Below are 20,987 nucleotides of genomic sequence, written 5' to 3' on the forward strand. Positions count from 1 at the left end.
AGCCCGACGCCTCTAACGGCACTGCGCAGGTGTGGAAAAGTTTCACAAACACCTGCAGCACCGCGTTGAGGCAGCAGCGCTGCGCCCGGCCGTGCCGAACCGTCCCGCATCGCTCCGCTGCTACAGCAGGCAGGACAGGCGGTGCGAAGGATGCCTGGCACAGAATCACAGAATGGCCCGGGTTGGAAGAAGGACCCCAAGGATCACGAATCTCCAACCCCCCCCCCCACTGCAGGCAGGGCCACCAACCTCCCCATTTAACACCAGCCCAGGCTGCCCAGGGCCCCATCCAACCTGGCCTTGAACACCTCCAGGGCGGATGGGGATCCACAGCCTCTCTGGGCAGCTGTTCCAGCCCCTTACTACAAAGCAGCCATGCCAACAGCTCAGACGTTGCTTCCTCTGAAAGCCCTTCCAAAGTCAGGGAAGGTGTGCAAACTACCCTGAAGTAGTAGAAAAAGATGACTTACAAACATAGTGCTGCTTAAATACGAGGTTCTTCCCAGTACTTAAGTAAGCACAAGTTGAGGATACAGAGGCAGGTGGACACACTGCCCTTCCTGCACTGCAGTAAAACAGCACCCAGTGGCTGTCAGGACGTGCCTGTGTTGGAGAGAAAGCACCCACCACGCAGTTGACTCACAGCTTTTATTTACACTCGTCTACAGAATCATTTTGCCTTACATTTCATCTAAGCCAAACGAAACCATAATTTTCTTTTGTCTGTAGGCCACCACTCGCTAAATGTAAAAACTCTCATCTGGGTAAGTACAGCAACAATTGGAATACAGAGCACAAGAAAAAGAACCAAAGGTAACACATAGCGTCTATTAGATCTGCTCTTTACACTTTAGTAGTTGGACTTGGAAGGCGCCAGAGGCACAGTTATGAGACTAACCTGCTCTTGTGTAACCTACACATACTCAGCACGGAAATCAGATGGAAAGAAAGCATTGAAGAAGAAACTGCAGGTCGGTTTTTTTTCCCTGCTAAAAGATTAACAGAAATATTTCTACACCAAAACAATTTTGCTTACAGAACAGTCCGAAAGAAGTGTCTTGGAAAGGAAAACAATATGGTTTTTTGTTTTGCTCCATTTGCTTTGGTGGGTTCATCTTAAAAATCAGCTGTGGACTATGGGTTTGAAATTGTACAGCGGAGATAACTGCAGAGATATTGCTGTTGGTTTGCTTAAAAAGACTTTTCCTCAACATACTTACCTTGTGATGGCACTGAAGACACTTAAATCTTTCTTAACCAAACGGAGCTCAAGAGAGACCAAGTTTCAATGTGATATTACTAGCGAAATAAATTCTGTAAAGCATTTTAAGCCATAAATTATATGTTTGGGGAAAAAAAAAAAGAATGATGAAGAACACATTTACGATGCTAGGACTTTCTACGGTTTATTTTGGTTTTTAAACATAAATAAAATTCAGATACCTGGAAAATTTGTCTGCCGAAAATGAATTTTACAGATGGGCTGCAGAAACTTCCCTTGATTCCAAGAAGCCATTTCCATCACTTCTCCACCTCAAGAGTAGCTCCCAAGCGATCCTTCCCAAAGAAAGGACTGCAAAGTCCAGGATCCACTCATGTGAAAATACTGCACCCAGCACCAGCTGCAGAAAGTGCACTTTCTACAGCGACAGGACGGGCAGCTACAAGGCTTGAGCGATGGAGAGGGCAGTGCCCACATCTCAGACACCCCTACACGCTCCCTGCAGAATCATACCGTGGCTCCAGACTTAGCAGCATTTCTGCTCTGAGCATAGATAAAGAGAGAGCAGGGGGCAGCCACCTACACTTCAACACAAAAAATAAAGAGACCCAGGAACTCACGACCTTGACCCAATGAGCAACAACAGCCCTACAGCTACACTAATCTTTGTGGTCCCACAAGAGCTACATGAGACAAGCTCCCGAGATGCAGAAAGCTCATGGGCTCCTCCCACACCCTCAGGTACTTTTCTTTGCCATTGCCACATGAAGAGCAGGGTGGTGTATGAACGTATGCAACCCATGTCTGCTCATACATAGGAAAGCCAGGAACTGAGTCTTTAAAAAAGAAAAAACAAAACAAAAAAAAACCCCTCTTACTCAAAGAAACAAAACAAAAAACCTTCACACCTCCTCTGAGGAGTTTATGGCTTAAAATGCTATCTCACTTTTTGTTTCATGAATGAACAAAGCTGCAGTTTTCCAGAAAGCAAGGACAGACATGCACCTCTACTAGCAGATTTAGCACTTCTGACCAAGTAAGACACCAACTTCTTAAAAATGTCTCATGCACTGACTGGAAATTTTTTCTTTTCTTTTCTTTTTTTTTTTTTTTCCTACATGTGAGCTTTAAGACATTATTTCTTTTTAGAACTTGTACGGGAACCAGAATGGGAAGATCCAGATGATGATCTGCGGCGTCTGCAAGATATAAAGGGAGAAAGCATGCAAAGAAATAAGTTGAAATCAACGTTAGCATCCACTTTGAGTAGTCTGCATCCTATAATAGCTGGAAGCCAAGTATATCTGATAGGGGCCTTATGAGAATATAAAAAACTTCAAACCACTTTAAGGTAATGAATGTGGATTTTTAGAATTAAATTCACATTAAGTTTAATACTGAAAATAGAATGTAACTTCTAAATGCAGTATTTACTTATGGAAATAAATTAATAATGTACATATTAACAGTTTTGCACACTGCAAGAAAGGTGACCCAAGTGTTTCTATGGAACACGCTCCTAGCAGGAGGGAGCTTCATTGGAGGAGGAAAAAAAACAAAAACCAACAAAACAAATAAAGAGATTTTAATAGGAATAGAATGGGGGAAGTGAGAAAACTACTTCTCGTATCAGAACTCAATTGCTTCCTAGTGAACCTCTGTCCTTCGAGGAGAAACAAACCAAAAAATAATCACACATTTCAATACAGCCATTCTTATTCTACATAAACCCAAACCTTTCGGGTGACCGTGATCTCGATCGTCTTTTTTTGCGATCACCAGATGAAGAAGATCTAGAGCGACTTCGCTTCTTGCTCCTCTCGGGGGACGAGGACGAACGAGAGCTGGAGTAAGATCTTTTCCTTGGGGTTGAAGACCCCCTGTAGGACCTGGAGCTGGATCTTTATCGATTAAGAAATAAATGAGATTTAATCCTGGTATAATAGAGAAAGAGCCAAGAAAGAACAAAACGAGACAGTTTCTGTCAACGCTCGCTACTCTATTAAGTACGTGCTTTGTCAAAGAGACTGAGGATCCTTAATACTTACTCGAGTTAACTGACAATAAAGACTGCTGAAGAAGCTCTCTTTATACATTTTGCTAAAGTGAGTTTCCAGATATGCAGACCACCAGTGGTTTGGAAACCTCTCTCCACCCTTCACCAGTACTAAGTGACTGGGCAAACAAGCAGTGGGACACCGGGACAGCAGGGTGCCATATAGGGACCCGCCCCAGTAGTTAAGTTCACAAAGCAAAAGAGCTCAGAAACTACAGCTGTAATACCAATTTAACAACGTCTCACTTCATAGCAAGGGATACTTTGCACTGAAGCTTCAAGTGTAATGTATTCTTCATCTTACTAGAACAGGAAAAACCCCTGGAGGGGTATTTACAAATGTCAAAATAAATCTGGGTAGATTGTAAGACTTTCTGAAACTCAAACAGTAACAACAGAAATATCACAGAATGGCCCGGGTTGGAAGGGACCCCAAGGATCACGAATCTCCAACCCCCTGCCACATGCAGGGCCACCAACCTCCACATTTATCACCAGCCCAGGCTGCCCAGGGCCCCATCCAACCTGGCCTTGAACACCTCCAGGGATGGACGGGGCATCCACAGCCTCTCTGGGCAGCTGTTCCAGCACCTCACCACTCTCAGAGCAAAGAACTTCTCTCTGACATCTAAATCTTTCCTTCTTCAAGTTAAAACCATTTCCCTTGTCCTGCTGTCACCTACCCTTTCAAAGAGTTGATACAATATCTTAGAATATCAGTTACTGTGGCATTTCTTTAAAAAAAAAAAAAAAAAAAAAAAAAAAGACATCCAGCTTCACTTACAAGCACTTAAAAATCTCGTCATCTAAAAAAATAAATAAATGCACTGAAGTGTAACAGCACTGGGAAGGCCTACACCATCAGTCCAGAATTATGTGAAAGCACCTAACAAGGATTTTTTTTCAGTAAGCTGAATAAAACATTTTCAAAGAAAACCACAGCACACATTGCTGGTAAAATGTTCTCAGGGTTCTCACTGTAAATAATAAAGCAGTCCTGTCCCAAGCAAGCTACTACAGCGGGGGCACTCAGCAGATGTGTGCAGCACAGGGCAATAACCTGCTCAGCTGACAAGCCCTTCACATGTAGCTTTTTCACTTCCTAAAAGCACGGCCACCATCTCACTTGAACCTCACATGGTCACCCACAGAACGTTACTGCCACCGAAGAGCAGTGGCACCATTTAGGATATTTCTTCTCAACTCCAGCTGTCTTTCCTTATTTTACGGTTTTAAGAGTCTCCACGATTTACTGCACATCAGTTTTAAACATTCCCCACCCACTATAAAGGTGATGGCAGTGCTATCTAGTGGAAATTACGTTATCTCTAAGCACAGAAATAGCAAAGCACACTTTCTACTGTTCTTCCACAACAAGAAGCCAAAGTGGAAACAGCAAAAAGTGCTGAAGCAAGAGAACGTGAGCTCAGATTCTTCTTATTCCCAAGTGCAGATGCGTGCCGTCCACTCGTCTAGCTTAGACCAGAATTAAACTCTTCAAACAAAACCTCGCATCTCAAGAAATACATCGTAGTGGCAGCACTCTTGTGCAGAGACCCCAGGAATTCTGATTTCCAAGATAAAAATGAGTTAATGCTTTTGACCAGAATAATTTTACGGTGAAATAAACAAGTGGTTCTTCTGCCCTTTTTTCCTCTCTGCAGGAGAGGGTGCTACCTCATTCACCTTGATTTCGACCCACGAGATCTAGAGTGTTCTCTGGAACTGGAACGAGATCTTGATCTGGAACTGGAAGAACTTCTTGAATGGGACCTGAAACAACATGGAAGATTTTTTCCAGTATTTGACTTGTACTCAGCAGAACTACTACTGTACACAGCAGAGACAGTTATGTGTCAAGACAACTGGGACTGGATTCACGAGATGCGTGACAGCTTCAACCTGCCCCCCAATATCAGCACGCTGTATTTGCCAAGAGCAACTTCAACATGCTAAGACGGTGCATTCAGTAACTTAGAAGTCAGCTTTTTATTATGTTTCCTGTAACAGGCACAGGAATTAAATGGGGTTGCAGCTGTTTTGCAAACGGAGTCCAACAACTGCACAACCGTTATGTCATGAAATCAACGCCTGAGGTTTTTAATTTGTGCCTTAACTGGAAACCATTTTCTGTGAGAAGCAAATTAGGTAAGAGTATTAGGACTCAAACTACCTCTAATTCAGCTCTCACAGGCAGTTTGTAAACAGTTCTCAGTTTTTGCACTAATTTCTCCACGATTTAAAAATTAAGCAGTATTTTATTCTTGGCTAAAATGCAGACAGCTCTAACACTACTTGTAACTACTCAGATATCTTCTCAAGTTTGCCACGTTGATGGAGTTTCTTGGAAGCACAAATAACAAGAGATATGCAAAAATGGCAGTCGACTTGCAGTAACAGTTGTAAAAAGAAGGCATTGCAATCAAATTCTTGTCATCTTTTCAGACAGAATACACATGCTGTCCATCTCCCAGTTTGTACTGTTACCATGTCTTTTTCATTTTGCTTTGCCAAACAAAAGCACTATGAAAATCTCCTTTTAAGCTACCGAAAATATATATTTCAACTTTAAAACAACCACAACAAAAAAACCAACCAACCCACTGACACTGCCAATAAATTATTGGTAACTACAAGCGCTGATCGACTGCTAACAAATTTTAATTGAGCGAAACTACTTTTTACCTCACTGTTAACATTTGTGAGTTATGAAGATTACAGCCAGATGAAACACTTCTGCCTTCTTTGATCTTCCCACGTAAACCAAAGGACTGCACTTGAGTGCAGCCCACACCAGCAGCGTCTACGACTTCCCCACATAAGGGCAATCAGCCACTTCCTCAAAGAAGTGATGGGAACTTCCTACACACCTCACTTCACTTACAAAAATAGCTGAGAGGCAGTCAGCTCAGGCAGTATTACTCAAAGTGCTGCTCCTTGCAGCCATATGGCAATTAGTCTCAAGAAGGTATTTGAGGGAGCCAGGAGGCTGAGAACAGGTTTTTCTTTCCCCCAAAAAACATTTCTCATAGAAGAGGCAGCATGAAAGAAAAAAGCATGATAACTACAGGGAGAAGGACAAAACAGAGAGAATGGCTCATATCTGGTTAGTATGAGGGGATGAAGAACTTGGGCAGTGATCAGAGTGGTTAGAACAGAGAGGTGCAGTTACAAAGCTACAACGATTAGAAGAAACTTGAACTTTATGTATAAAATGTTTTTATATAGTTCTATGAGTTGGTAGCAATTTCAGGTCTTCAACCTATCAGTATTATCATTGTATTAATTATAAGGCAGCTGAGAAGCTTTATGTAACGTGACTAGATAACATTCACTGACTTGTTGGTATGTTATTACATTTAAATAACAAAGCGAGCTCCTGAATCTACCCAACAGACAGTGTTTCATGACTCCACAATCAACATCATAGAACTGCAGAACGGCTCAGGTTGGATGCAACCTTTAAAGATCCTCCAGTCCAACCTCCTGCTGGGGCAGAGCCACCTTCCAGCACAGCAGGCTGCCCAGAGCCCATCCAGCCCAGCACTGACTGCCTCCAGGGATGGAGCATCCGCAGCTTCTTTGGGAAACCTGCTCTACTGCCTTACCAGCTGCATCATAAAAAGAAAAAAAATCCTCTTCATAAATCTTTAGTATTATTCTGACTGCACTACCACTGCATTTAAAGTTCAAGTTTCTTGTTTTTATTTCCAGGATAGCTTCTATTCTGTCCATCCACTGAATCTGTCTGGACTGCATTACTGCCCCCTTCTGCCTCCTTTAACAATCCCACTCTTCTATTTCTCTGTTCAAAATCTCTACTCAGCATTATCAGAAAAAGCACATTCATTGAATCCTTACGGCTAACGAGTCTAAAATAAAGTGGAAGATAAGCTCTTTTCAGTAATTTATTCGAAGATTTTAATTGAAATAACTTAAGCAGCAAGACATACAAGGCCTTCCTACTGAGAAGCCACGGAAGGCCAGAACAGAACATTATCTACCTGTGCAAATTCTGTACATAAAACTATCAACATTATTAAACTAAAACTGTAAGGCAATCAAGAAAATAAGTAAATAAAGAAGTTAGATACTGACATTTTGCCTGGCGTTACCCTTGACCTGTACCCGTTTACCTGGACCTAGACCTTGAGCTTGAGTGAGAGGATGAGCGTGATGAAGATCGTGAGTGGGAAGATCGAGACTTGGAACGACTGCGCCTATTGGGTTTCTTTTTCTTATTAGTGTCCTCTTCTTCACTGGCATCAAGATTGTATTTTGAGAGGTCAGCATCGTCTTCATCCTCATCCTGAAAAATGCCGACACAAAACTCATTTTCTGTTATTTGATGGTGTTCCACGTCATAGCTAAACCTGAGGTAATTCTAAAAGCCTCTAAGCTCAGGAACATTCCCTTTGTAAGGCTGTCCCACTGAAAAGCTCCAATTTAAACCTCAAACTCTTGAATTCTGACCTCAGACAAACTTCAGTGTTTTTTCTCATTTAAAAAAAAATGACCCATCCTTGATTGCAGCCATTAGAACAGCACAGATCTCACAAGCAGATACTTCCCAGAAGCTGCAGGCAACGTTGTTCTGATAGCTACTCCTCTACACAACCTTAAGGCAGCTAAAAATACCAACCGAACTTCACCCACTACTAAACCTCTCTATAGAAACCAAACAAAAAAACCCCAACCAATCCACAAAATGAAGCACAGTACCTCATCCAATTTGTATTTGGAAAGATCTCCATCCTCATCCTCCTCATCTTCCCCCTCAGATTCCTTATCTTCTACTTCCTTCAGGATAGATGCCGGACCAACTGGTTTTCCTCTGTACTTTTTCTTTTTGCGACCAAACTAAGAAATTGCATTTCATTAGTATGTGATTTATGAAAAGTCATTCCCACTGCTACTTTCTTCTGAAGATTTCTTTGAGAAAATAAATATGCATCGATTTAAATAAGGTATTGTTCAAATCGAGGCAGATGCACAAGGAAATGTCAGTTAGGAGACTCCTCAGGGAGATGTTTGTCAGATAAAATTACTGCTTTCAGACAAAATCATTGGAAATCCAAATTTAATAAAAGAATATTGTTACATTTATGTCTATGGAGTATATTTACATAACAATGTTAAACATGTCTGAAAACATGCATTTTCTTGAAACCAATTAAGCACTTTGAAAAACACAGCTCGCAACAGTTTAATTTGAAGTAAGTTTTCAACCCTCAAAATGTAATACAGATGCATTTACTTTCATTTCAAAGCCTTTGCACTTGAGCATCTGACAAAGCTGCACCACGAGGTGCTTCTCATTAGGACTTTTCCCCATCAGGGAACTAAATACAACAAATACAGGTATCCCAAGCACAGGTCACACAATGTGTCTCTCCAAAGCAATGCATTATCTCATCTTACCTCATCATACTCCCCATCTGATTCTTCACGTTCTATATATTCAACATTCTCTCGTTCATTAAAGCCTCCCCCATATCCTTTAAAAAGAGGTAAAATAAAACAATCTTTTGGGATGTACCAAATTCAGCGACATTAAGTACAAACTTCAGAACAAGCTTTCAGTTTCTAGAAGTCTTCAGTGGCAACACAAATACGTGCCACAAGAACGTAGTATGATCTCAACAAGATCACAAGTTATTCCTACACGTTTATTAAACATAACCCCTCAGATATCTCACTGAGAAAAGTGATTAGAACACATAAATGACACAGACAACAGAGCAGCCACTTCAGGGAAGCGGTGAGTGGAAATGGCAGGGAAGGTAACGCTCCAGAACTGCTCCCCAGCTGCTGTTTCTGAAGCCCCTCTGCCACGTCCAGCCCCCACATGCACCAAGCCCCCAGTGTGGCTCCTGGGCACAGCAGTCTGCTCCCATACTGCAACTGTTCTGTGACATTAAATCGAGTATAGACCCTCTGGAGGCAAACACAAACAAGACTGTCCTGTAGTTGAATTAAGTGGCACAAGAACCTTTCTATTCCTCTTCATAATGTGAGCAGAGAACTCAAACTGACTTGGATGCCAGCTAACTTTGTAACTTCCTGCAGCTGTGTGCAGCGTGCTGTGTCCCACACACAACTGCAAATTTACTTTGAAGGACACCAGAACTTGTAAGGAGCTCAGAAACACTCCCTTTCTTTTTCAATAATAAACTGTGCTCTTCTCTGCCTGCTTTTTATTTTTTAAATGAATCCATGTTATGCCCACACTGTAAGGATATCCGCTGTTCTAGCTGGGCTGCGTTGTTAGAGCAGAAGGAACCTAAAATGCATCACTCTGACCAAACCCCCTCACTAAGAAATGGGCACTATATGTACTAGAATTCTTGGAGACCAAGAAAATGTAGCATTACTCCTTCCAAGCTTCTTAATATAAAAAACAATTATTGTGGCTTAAGCCAAACATGTGACAGTTTTCCAAATTCAACCACCACATGCTTTACTTTCTATGCTACTGAAAGTGTAAGAAGTGTAAGACCTACTCACATAAGAAAAATCAGTTATGCCGTGGGGAAAAAAAAAATCAGATCATACTGAATCATAAAATAAAGACTCTTGCAATAATTTCAATATTTTAAGACCATACACAACTCACCTGTCCGCTCCTCCAGTTTAGCATACTTCGGAGTATTACACATATTACATTCTGACCTTCTGGCCCAGTTCACATTACCACATCTTCAGAGGGGGGAAACAAAAAGAAAGCACAAATAAGAAACAATTTATTTCAAATTTCACAGTTTAAGTGTCGAGGTGACACTAAGAAGTCATAAAAGTGATAAGCTACAGCAGTGATTTGCAGCCACTAACATGGCATAATTAAGACCAAGGCAGATGGCCACCAAAACGCCAAGGAGTCTGTGAGCACACTGACAGCATGAGGATGATGGGATGTGGACCACACTCAGCAAATCAAGGGAAAAGAAAGAAATTAACAGAAGACTGCCCAAAATGCATTAGCATACAATTAAAGTTATATTTTAGCTGAAGTAAAATTTAAAAGATATTTAAACAAAAAGATTCTGAAGCAGCTGAAGGCAAAGCAGTTGCAAGCATCCTTTATGGATATGACTGTTAAAGGAACCACTGGTGTTATCAAATTCGCATTCCAGAATGCAAGGAAAAAGGGGAAACAAATACCACTGCCACTAGGAAAAAGGAAAAAAAAAAGGGAAAGAAGGCAAGTGCTCGTGTAGCTACACGGTGAGACACCACAGTCTTGGTTTATCATTCACTGAAAAATGAAATAATGCCAATTTCTCATTACTCCTTACTAGTGGCATTCACTGTTCTGAGGAGTTAAGGAAGGTGATACAAGCAGAATGCTGTCGGTCAGCAAGCCTTGTCATCCCCTGCTGCACAGCCACAGTTTCTGCATTTCCTGTCCTGCTGCGTCCCAAAATGCCACTCACATTTACCCTACCCTTAAAACTATCATCAGGGTGCTGCTCAATCCCAACAGCAGAGCAGGTGGTCTACAGGACCCGGTGTAGCCATGAGCATGCAATTGAGAGGATTCCTTCACACATACTGCTGCCCACAGGACTGAACAAAGCTGAGACACCTGACCTGAGACAGCTGCTGCCTCTCCTGTTACCCTGCCTGCATGCACAGGATGCACTGTGAAGAGGTGCCTCCTAAACACTCAGCTATCCCAGGGCTGCCAAATGGACACACAGACATTCACCTCTCATATTTTCTCACTATCAGAAAGTCTGCTGCGACAGTATGTGTAAGTGTATGTGCTTGTTGCCGGCACTTTGTTTTACTAAGGAGGTATTTTGTTTGGGTCACAGCATATGCAAGCCAGGAAAAAAGCACAGCCAGGTTTCACTGGTTAGAAGGCTCTGTCAGCAAGCAAATCCCAAATGCGTCAAAGCCCTCCTGAAAGTTTCTTTAAAAAAAAAAAAAAGCTTTATTAATCATCTTCTGATTTAAAACTTCACATTCTCAACTGATTGCCTGCAAAATCACCTATGTAGTCAACTACGTGTCCAGTTTTACTCACTGAAAACTCAGTGAATATTAAAAATAAGCCATCATACTGCAAAGAAGATGCAGTTCCACTTATGTCTGTTCCAAACTTGGGAAGCATCTTGGATTACCAAAGAAAAATCAGAGCTTTCTGTTTCATTTTTTTTCTCCTCTGTTACATTTCTCCTGTTATGTTACTTAAGGACCTGCTGTTTGCCAAGCAGAAATGAATGCTGTCCTCACAGAAAAACACTTCTAATGGAATACCTGGGTGTTTTAGAACTCTTTTCCCATCAGTGTCAACACACACAACCATAGAATGGCTTAGACCTTAAGAGTCACCTCGTTCCACCCCCTTGCCACAAGCAGGGTTGCCAGCCACTACATCAGGCTGCCCAGGGCCCACCCACAGCCTCGGCACGTCCAGCACTGAAGCACCCACAGCTGTGGGCAGCAGTGCCATGGCCTCACTACCTCCAAGTAAAGAACTTCCCCTCACCTCCGACCTTCATCTCCCATCTTTTCACTTAAAGCCGTTCCCTTGTCCTTCACCACCTGCCTGTGTAACAGCTCAGCCCCCTCCTGCTCAACAGAATCATAGACTCACTCAGGTTGGAAAAGATCTTAAAGATCATTGAGTCCAACCATGACCATACCACCCTAACAACCCTCCACTAAATCATGTCCCCGAGCACCACATCCAATTGGTTTTTAAACACATCCAGGGATGGTGACTCAACCACCTCCCTGGGCAGCCCGTTCCAGGGCTTAACAACCCTTTCAGTACAGAAGTTTTTCCTGATATCCAACCTAAACTTACCCTGGTGCACCTTGAGGCCATTTCCTCTCATCCTGTCACCAGTGAGAAGAGACCAAACCCGCTCTGCTGCAATCACCTTTCAGGTATTGGAAGAGAGCAGTGGGGTCTCTCCTCAGCCTCCTCTTCCCCAGATTAAACAGCCCCGGTTCCTTCAGTCTCTCCTTGCAGGCCATGTTCTCCAAGCTCTTCACAGCCTTGTTGCCCTTCTTTGGACCTGCTCCAGCACCTCCATGTCCTTTCTGTACTGAGGTGCCCAAAACTGAACACAATACTCAAAATGAGGCCTCACCAGTGCTGAGTACAGGGCAGGATGACTTCCCTGCTCCTGCTCAGCATTCCTGATCCAAGCCAGGATGCCATTGGTCTTGTTGGCCACCTGGGCACACTGCTGGCTCATATTCAGCTGACTGCCCATCAGCACACCAAGGTCCCTTTCTGTCGGGCAGCTTTCCAGCCACTCCTCTCCAAGCCAGTAGGGTCGCCTGGAGTTGTTGTGACCAAAATGCAGGACCCGACACTTGGCCCTAGTGAAACTCACACAGTTTGCCTCAGCCCATCGATCCAGTCTATCCAGGTCCCTCTGCAGTGCCTTTCTCCCTCAGGCAGATCAACACTCCCTCCCAACTTGGTGTCATCTGCAAACTTACTGAGGGTGCACTCAATGCCCTCACCAAGATGGTTAATAAAGGTGTTAAATAGAAGCGGCCCCTATAAGCACCCTTAGATCACATCCCCACAAGCTGGACGCCGCCCTGCAGGCGCTGCCGTTCCACTCCGTACGTTTTGCACTGCCAGTCGTTGGCGCTGAAGAGGCCGCGGCTCTTCTCTGCCAGGGTCTTCCCTATCTCCGTCCCTCCGGCTTTCATCATTTTGGCTTCGGTCGTTTTCTCTGGAAGCAAACACACCGACAGCTCACGTTTACGGCCAATTACAAACTTCCAAGGTTTTTCTCTTAGGAGGGAACGCCGCAGGCTGGGCCAAGCTCACCTCTCCCACATCGGTTGCAGCTGGTCCTCCTGGCGAAGTTCACGTTCCCACACCTGCGGCAAGGACACGGACACACGGACACACGGACACACGGACACACGGACACACGGACACACGGACACACGGACACACGGACACACGGACACACGGACACACGGACACACGGACACACGGACACACGGACACACGGACACACGGACACACGGACACACGGACACACGGACACACGGACACACGGACACGCGTCAGCAGCGGTCGCCGACCGGGCCGGGCCCGCCCCGAACCCCAGCCCATCCCGGCCCGGCCCGGCCCGTGCCGCCCGCCTCACGGCGCTCACTTCTTGTCGGGGCAGATCCAGTCCCCGTCGCTCACGCGGAAATTCTTGGTCGACATCTCGGACCCGCACTGCCCCGCCGAGCGCCGCCGCCGCCGCGCAGGAGGAAGAGGACCGGGGTCCTGAGGCGGCCGGGCCGCCCGCCGCGCCTGCGCCCCGCGGCCTCAGCGAGCCGGGCCCGCGCCGGGCGGGATTCCGGTCAGGCAGCGCCTCGGCCGCCTCAGCCCGGCCGCGCGGAGAGGGCGCGGAGGACGGGGCGCCCCCAGCGGCGCGGAGGACAGCCTGCAGCTTCCGCCGTGCGCGCGGGGCCGCGGGGGGCGACGTCAGCGGGAGCGGCGGAGCGGCGCGGGGCGGATAGCGCCGATAGCGGGGCGGGTAGCGGGGCAGGTAGCGCCGATAGCGGGGCGGATAGCGGGGCGGGTAGCGCCGATAGCGGGGCGGATAGCCGTCCGGTGCCCGTGTGCGTCCGCGGGGCGAGCGGCTGCGGCCTCGTTGGTGCCGGGAGCGGCGGTTGCTGTGAGCAGCGTAACGACGTCCCACGAGAGCACCGGGACGGTTTAAGCTGCGAGCGCGTGAACGCAGTGCTAAAACTCCAAATAAAGCCTTTTTTTTTTTTTTTTTTCCCTTCTTCGCAATAAACCTTCAACAAGCACCGCAAAGCTGCTGCTGGGGCCGTGCGATCCCTCCGGCCGTTGCTCTGCCCGCCCGTTGCTCTCGGTGGCAGCCGGGGCGCCGCTTGGTGCACGGCACAGGGCGGCCCGTGGAGCATCGCCTTCCTGCACACTCAGCAGGAAAAAAACTAAGCCACGTCAACCATCTTCGGTCTGAACCACGGGCCTTCACTGCACCCGTCAGTCTGAGCTGAAAAGGAGGATCGATCTCAGTGCTGCAACACAGGTGGCAACACGGCTTCTATGATCGCTTCGTCAGCGCAGATCCTTAAAACGAAGTAAATAAAAGTGAAGCAAAGTAAATGAAAGTAAATAAAAGATCTGGAGAATCCAGTTACTGCCCTGAGTGCCTGGGGCAGGAGATGCACTACCGCCATCGGATGCTGTACAGCAGGTGGCACTTCGGTAACGCGGATCGTTTTCCCAGCCACTGCTATTGAAAAAGTGAGACCTGCTTTGTTACGACATCGAAGGCAGAGAATTTAAATATTAATATATTGATAGAGCTATTCCCCCCCACCCCCGAAACAAACAAACAAACAAACAAAAACGAACAGCATCGCTGTCATCCTGTGTGATCGGTGCTGGGAATGGAATGCAGGACCATCTTTGCCTTGCACACGGTACAGGGGTGAAGCTGTCAGGCTGTGCCCGGGTCACACAGTGTGCATTCACCCAGGGCTCCTGCAGGCAGGGCACCGATCCCGCCTCTGCAGGAAGGGGAGAAGCCAAAAGCAGAGGCTGTGCAATGCTAATGTGTTAGAAGAAAATCAGCATCTTGGCCTCGGGAAGAACTGGACTGAAGTTCAAGGTGCTTAGGAAAGACGTCGCTCTGGAATCCTGGTTTCCCATTGAGGTCGTTGCTCGTGAGTCCATTGCAGTGCTCAGGTTTGGGAGTGAAGGCAGAACCTGCTCAGGTTTCATCACCTTTGTGAGGCTCCTGGGCCATGCAGGGATCAACTTCTGGCCAACAAAATTTAACATGAGCACGGAGAATACCGCTCTAACTGGAGCAGCAAAATCCTCGTGCTGTTCAGGTCATTAAAAAAACCCCCCGTGGATGACTTCAAGGGCAGGAATTTGTTCCGTATCCCTGGATTTCTCTTAAGGGAAATCAAGACACGTAAATCTTGAATTTTACATCAAGAAATGAATCAGAAGAGGCGCTTTCTGTTTTAAAAATAAGCATGGGCAAAATTGCAATTCACCTGGTAATAATTTGAGGCTTAAATGTTTTAAAACTTCCCAAAAAATAATGAGAAGAATATTTCAGTGGTATTTGCCTTCTTCTTCTGAAGTTCCCCAGAGAAGCCTCTGGCCAGGCAGAGGTGGGATGTAGATAGCCTCATTCTGTAAATCAGACCTTTGCCTGAATATGCAGAGGGAATATTTCTATAACTTCTGTTTGTCCTGCCCGTTTACTTCAAAGCTTATATTAAAAACTGAAAAGCCGACTAGGGTCTGAAAAAAACATGACTTATTTTTTAACTGATGAATAAATTTATTTAATTCATGAATATCTGAATTAATTTATGGAGCAAGACCCGAGTGGACCAGATCTGAAGTCCTGGAGGGCACTGTGACCAGGCAGCCGGCTCAGCTCAGTGACTATGTAGGGTACCCCATTTTCTTAATAAACCAGTTAGCTTTGCTTAAAGTTTTTTTATGTGCTCATCTTCTTTTCCCATGTTTCTTATGCAAAGCTCCATTAAAATATCTACTTCACATTTCAAGACATTTTGTGGACGTTTGTATTGCATTCCTGTTTCTGTCATAATACATTTTGGCTTCAAGTATACGTAAGGACTGATAAAACGAAGTAAATGAGAAATACATCATCCTTCATTTAACATAATGAAACTGAACAGTTGAGCATGAAAAAATGTATAGAAAACTATTTAATTGGCCTGACTCTAAGCAGCAAATTCCCACCAACAATATCAGTTTTCTTGAAGAAAAACTAAATGATATACGAAGGCCAGCTGAGATCAAAGCCAGGTAATTAAAGGAAGGTTGCCCGTGCTTCATTGCTCTTTCATTCTGGTTTTGTGGCCTCCAAGTACAGTGTCTGCATGCCACACTTTATTAAGCAGTATGGGGCACCTAGGATTTTAAGCATCACTTTAAAGCACTCGATACCTTATTGATGCTCTCCAAGACATAGCAGTAATAACAATTTCAAATTTATGAGTTAAATGCGAGCGATGTGCTTCCATCAGGTCAAATCCAACAGTTGTGAAAATCTATTTGTGTTGATGTAGTTGGGCATACACAAAAGTATACACAAAATAGCGCTTGACTGTTTCTTTTTTAGAGAACATCGTAATTTGACAGATATTGTTTAGGCAAGAGGCAGTGAAAATGCAGTCCCTGTGTTGAAAAGCACAAATGCTATCCTGTCTTCAAGACACTCGCAGGTCTGTGATGTACAATGCAAGACAAGAATTGCTGTGCTGGAAAGCAGTCTTAGGACATACCAAGCATTTGGGGAGTTTGCTTTCCAAAGTTTGTTTCAATTTTCATGACTGACGGACATTTTGTAATAGAATTTTTCAGGCAAATGATGGGTACTGTCATGTCACTCAACCGACGTGCTGTTGGAGGAAAGATTTTCTTCAAATGTGACCTTTACTGAGGGTAAAACATTGCTTGTCATTTAATAACTTAATAATTAAAGAGTATATCAAGCTCACCAGGAGTACGTAAAATCACAGTGTGAATGTTACCAGCAATACTCGAGATGTTTGTTCTACTGAGAGTGAAGTTGGCCAATGCTCGTTCGCACACACAAGGGTGCGGCTGCTGGGGACTCGGAGAGGTCCCTTTGCCACTGCTGCTGCTGGGAGGTTCTGCTGATTGCAGGCACTGCTCTGGCAGCTCTCAGCTCAACCCACAGCCTGAGGTTCCCAGCCGTGCTCTGTGGGCTGCCCTGCCACCCAGCCTCTCATCTGCAGCCAAGCAGCAAGCAGTAGTCACAAATGTTTCTCGTTTTGTCTTTCCATCAGCTGATACATCCACCTCCCTGATTTCTGTTCTCTTTTATTCATGTTCTCTCGCATCTGGAAAGGAACCCTTCCTCTTTTCCGTATTTAAAACAAATATGTATTTTTAAAGCTTTCCTGGTAGGCTGTGTTACCCAGATCTTCATTCTGTGCTCCCGGATCCCCCAGACAGCTCCCCCACAGCAGGGTCTGCCTGCCTCACTGCTGCTGACCCAGCTCCAATCCCTTCTGCTGTCCTGCAGTGCTCCTCCTCGTGCAGGTTACTCGGAGGTATTTTCTTCCAGGAGAATCATCACATCATGAATTTGTGCTGTGTTTATGACTCAGTATAGATCAGTGTTTTCTGCAGTGCTGTTGCTCTACACGTTGTTCCGATTTAAGGCTTGCATATTTGATTTCTCCCTTTCAAGTCTGATACTTTGCACGTGGTCTGAGTTAAATTTCATTTTTATTAACTTGAGATCGATTCTCCAAATATGGAAGTAACTCTGAATACCTATGTTGTCCTTCAGATTTCTTTTGGCTTGCTTTTTGAATGAAGCTGGGCTGCATTTCCTTGATGGGTGCACATGGCTGTCATGCAGATGTGGTCACAGATGCTCCTCAGGTGCACGTAGATCATACCTGGGTACTTTCCTCCAGTGTGGTGGGAAAGCTGGGTGGAATGAAATAAGTTTAACTTGACCATATTCGCATGTTATTAAACCCTGTATCCTCTTTGGAGCTAGGTGTGTTATTTGCCATTGTGACGTATTACATATTATGACGTGTCATTGCTAAAGCAAAAATGGGAATATTTTGCCAAAACAGTGTGTGAAACCACCTCAGATTTAAAAGGGAAAATGTTCATGTCCATTGCCTTGACACCTTGCGTGTTGTGCTCTGGCTGCCCTGAGCCTCCAATCCACCATCAGCTTGTAATTCTGCAGTAATGTGGAGTGTCAATGGACAAATGTGCAGGGATTATGAAAATGGATCATATTTCATCATTACATTTTTATTCAAACACAATAACAATATGTTCTGTAACTGAGCTCTCGGTGGTGTTGACAACATCCTTTCCTGCACTCAGAGCTGTGATACAGATGCGTTATTTCCTCCAGCAAATTTTACCTGTCAGACAGTTGTTTTAGTTCCAGAGCTCCTTCTCAGAAATAAATTGGGACTCATGATGCACGTCACTCTTTTGACAGGAAAATCCAAACATATATTTGCCCACAATTGTGTTGACATTTGCAATACAGTTTAAGGGCTTTTTTAGAGCCACAGGAGACATAGTTGAGTTTTTAAACTTAATCTCCAAAGCAGATTTAAAATAAAGTATGATCTTACCGTATCATTTAGGAGAAGTAAGCTATCCAGCAAAGCTGCATTTCCTCCTGCGTGGAAGGGGACAGTTAAAGGCCCGTGAGCAGGAGCTGCACTGGTCCTGGCGCTGTATCTCCAAGTGTTGGAAGACTTTGTAGAACAGCAGCTGAATATTCTGCAGTTGGGTAGATCTGGCAAGTTGATGTCAGAACTGGCATAATTGGGGATATAGAGTAGATTTTTTTTTTTTCTTTTGGAACAACTAAGATAAATGTTGTTTAATTTAAAATTCATGCAATTTTCCCAAGTTTTTGTTGTTGTTGTTGTTGTTGTTGTTGTTTTTTAAATTGGACCCAGTTTGGAAGAGCACCAGGTAGTGTTTTGGGATAAAAGTGCAATCATAGCACACGGCCCATTTTCATTGTCCCAGTCTATCTATTAAAACTCCACTGTTATTTCTAAACTACACGTTGGTGGTGGACGCAAAGGATGTTGAACCAGAATGTAATATGCATATTTGCATATGTATTCAACGTATACATTTTTGGAGCAGTTCATGAAGAGATTGAAAGCCAGGCTGGAGATTGGCCACGTATTTCCAGACAGCGATCCTCACAGATCCACGCTGGGGCTGTTTGAACAGAACCAGCTCTCTGCTGGCTGGAGGCAAGAGCTCATCACACGAGTCAGGCACCACTGGTGAGGCCTTCCTCCTCTGACAGGGAGCTAAGCAGCCCCGCTGAGAGGGTAGATGATCTCGCTGTAGAAGCTGAGCATGTTGGCCATGAAAGGAAGGGCAGATGGCAGATGGCAGAGGACGTGAGCCAGCCGTGATGCTGGACGTGGCCCTGGGCTGCCCCATCAGACAACGTCAGGGAGCTCAGCGGTTCTAAGAGGGACGTTTTTAGGAGCAGGGGAAAGAAAAAGATGCCCCTGAGAGCAAATACGATAAAGTTGAATATTAATTGCTGAAAGGTCCAGTGAAGCCAATAGATAGGGGAAATTAAATGTTGATGGGTGGAGATGAAAAGAACCTGCCGTGCCCTAGCCAAGATGAGAAGAGCAGTGGCGATTCCTTATTAATACATTCAGAGATGGTAAATATAAATGAAGGGTAAGGATTCTCTGAGTTAGAGGACAAATGACAGGATCAAATAGTTATGAATTGATCATGAATACTTTTTGATAGAAATTAGAAAAAGGCACCTAGCCATCCCAGAAATAAAGGCCTGTTACAGTTTTTCAATTAAAATCAGGGAAAAAAGATTCTAAATAATTTAAGATGGAATTTGGGACGCTTATGGGAAGGTTGTTTTGGATCGAGAAAGAACTTGCTGGAGAAAGGAAGCTGTGTCTGGTGCATAGTGGTGGTGAGACTGGGAGGGAGCAGGAAATGCTGCGGGGCTCAGCCCTCCCTTGGGGTGCAGTGATGTGTGGTGGTCAGAGGGGTGGTGTGGGCAGGTCTGTGCTGTGTGCGCATGAGGGAACATCAGGCTCCCAGCAAGAGGAGCAGAGCACGCATCCTTAGCACCCGCTGCCTACTGGAGGTGATGTTTGAGAAGCATGTACGTAAATAAGCCAATCTTTATAATGTTCAGAAGGTATATTTGAGCACCGTGTAGGTGAGATGCAGAATAAATAACGCCCCTTATCCACATTGACAGCTATAATTACCGTGGTTCATGAAAGCTTATTTTCAATACGGGTGAGAGCATTTAATGGGCAAGTGCAGTCGACTCGGAACGAAAGGTGAGGCATGCATAAGGAAGATCTAATACGTATTTTTTTAAAGCCAGGTTCATCCTCGAAGGAGTCACTGTCAAGCAAATAAGGTGTGATTAACCTTTCCCATGATCATCCTGCTCCGCTCTGCTTGTGCTGCGTAGCGCCATCACTAATTAGGGTGCCATGGAGCTCAGTGCTGTGGACGTTCAGCTGAATTTTGTTGCTCTGAAGGAGCACAGCAGTGCTTGGGGGTGCAGAGGTTTCCAGCAATTCCCAGCCATGCAGGGAATCCAGTCCACTGGCACGTGCCATTTGGTGGAAACCTGTCAGTAGTATATTTAAAGGGTCAGTTACAGAAGAATGAGCCTCAAAGTTTTGCTACCAAGTTACAATGCTGCTGTTCTCAACTGCACCTGTATTAATGGACACTGAATCACACCAGCTTAGCGTTCTGAAAAGTCAGAATTAGGATTCCAACCCCTCCTACAGTTTCAGAATAGTATTCTTACACCTACAGTTCATTTCTATGGTTTTGCTTTTGCTTCTTACTGAAATGAAATACTTGGCTCCTTCTCCAGATTTTGTTTTGACAAAAGAAAACAACAAAGAATTGAACCTGGCTCAGGCCATGGTCTGAACCCCCCGCACCCAGGGAACAGGCAGCAGCATCCTCCAGCATTTGCAGCTCATTTCTGAGAGGCACATTCACACAACCTGATCCTCACCGTGCCCAAGGAGAATCATGGTTCTCCCTTTGCTATCAGAGAATTCATGAGTTCTCATACATCTCTGCTTACCAGCCAAATGCAAAAGCATTTTGGTGTCCTCGTTTTTATAGTCAATTCTGCTACAGATTTGCACATTTCA

General features: G+C 44.8%; 1 protein-coding gene across 1 annotated transcript; it reads right to left on the reverse strand.

Annotated features, from left to right (window-relative positions):
* Positions 1–634: 634 nt before the first annotated feature.
* On the reverse strand, positions 635–13,592 carry ZRANB2 (zinc finger RANBP2-type containing 2). Its single transcript, XM_085231321.1, has 10 exons — positions 13,418–13,592; positions 13,081–13,133; positions 12,874–12,982; positions 9,895–9,977; positions 8,700–8,776; positions 8,001–8,138; positions 7,415–7,587; positions 4,965–5,051; positions 2,959–3,123; positions 635–2,421 (listed from the first exon to the last, which is right to left on the reverse strand). Exons 1-10 carry the CDS (start codon positions 13,471–13,473, stop codon positions 2,358–2,360), a joined length of 1,005 nt encoding a protein of 334 aa, XP_085087447.1. The 5' UTR covers positions 13,474–13,592; the 3' UTR covers positions 635–2,357.
* Positions 13,593–20,987: the final 7,395 nt, after the last annotated feature.

Source organism: Meleagris gallopavo, chromosome 10, assembly GCF_905368555.1.
Source record: "Meleagris gallopavo chromosome 10, MGAL_WU_HG_1.1, whole genome shotgun sequence".
Lineage (NCBI taxonomy): Eukaryota > Metazoa > Chordata > Aves > Galliformes > Phasianidae > Meleagris > Meleagris gallopavo.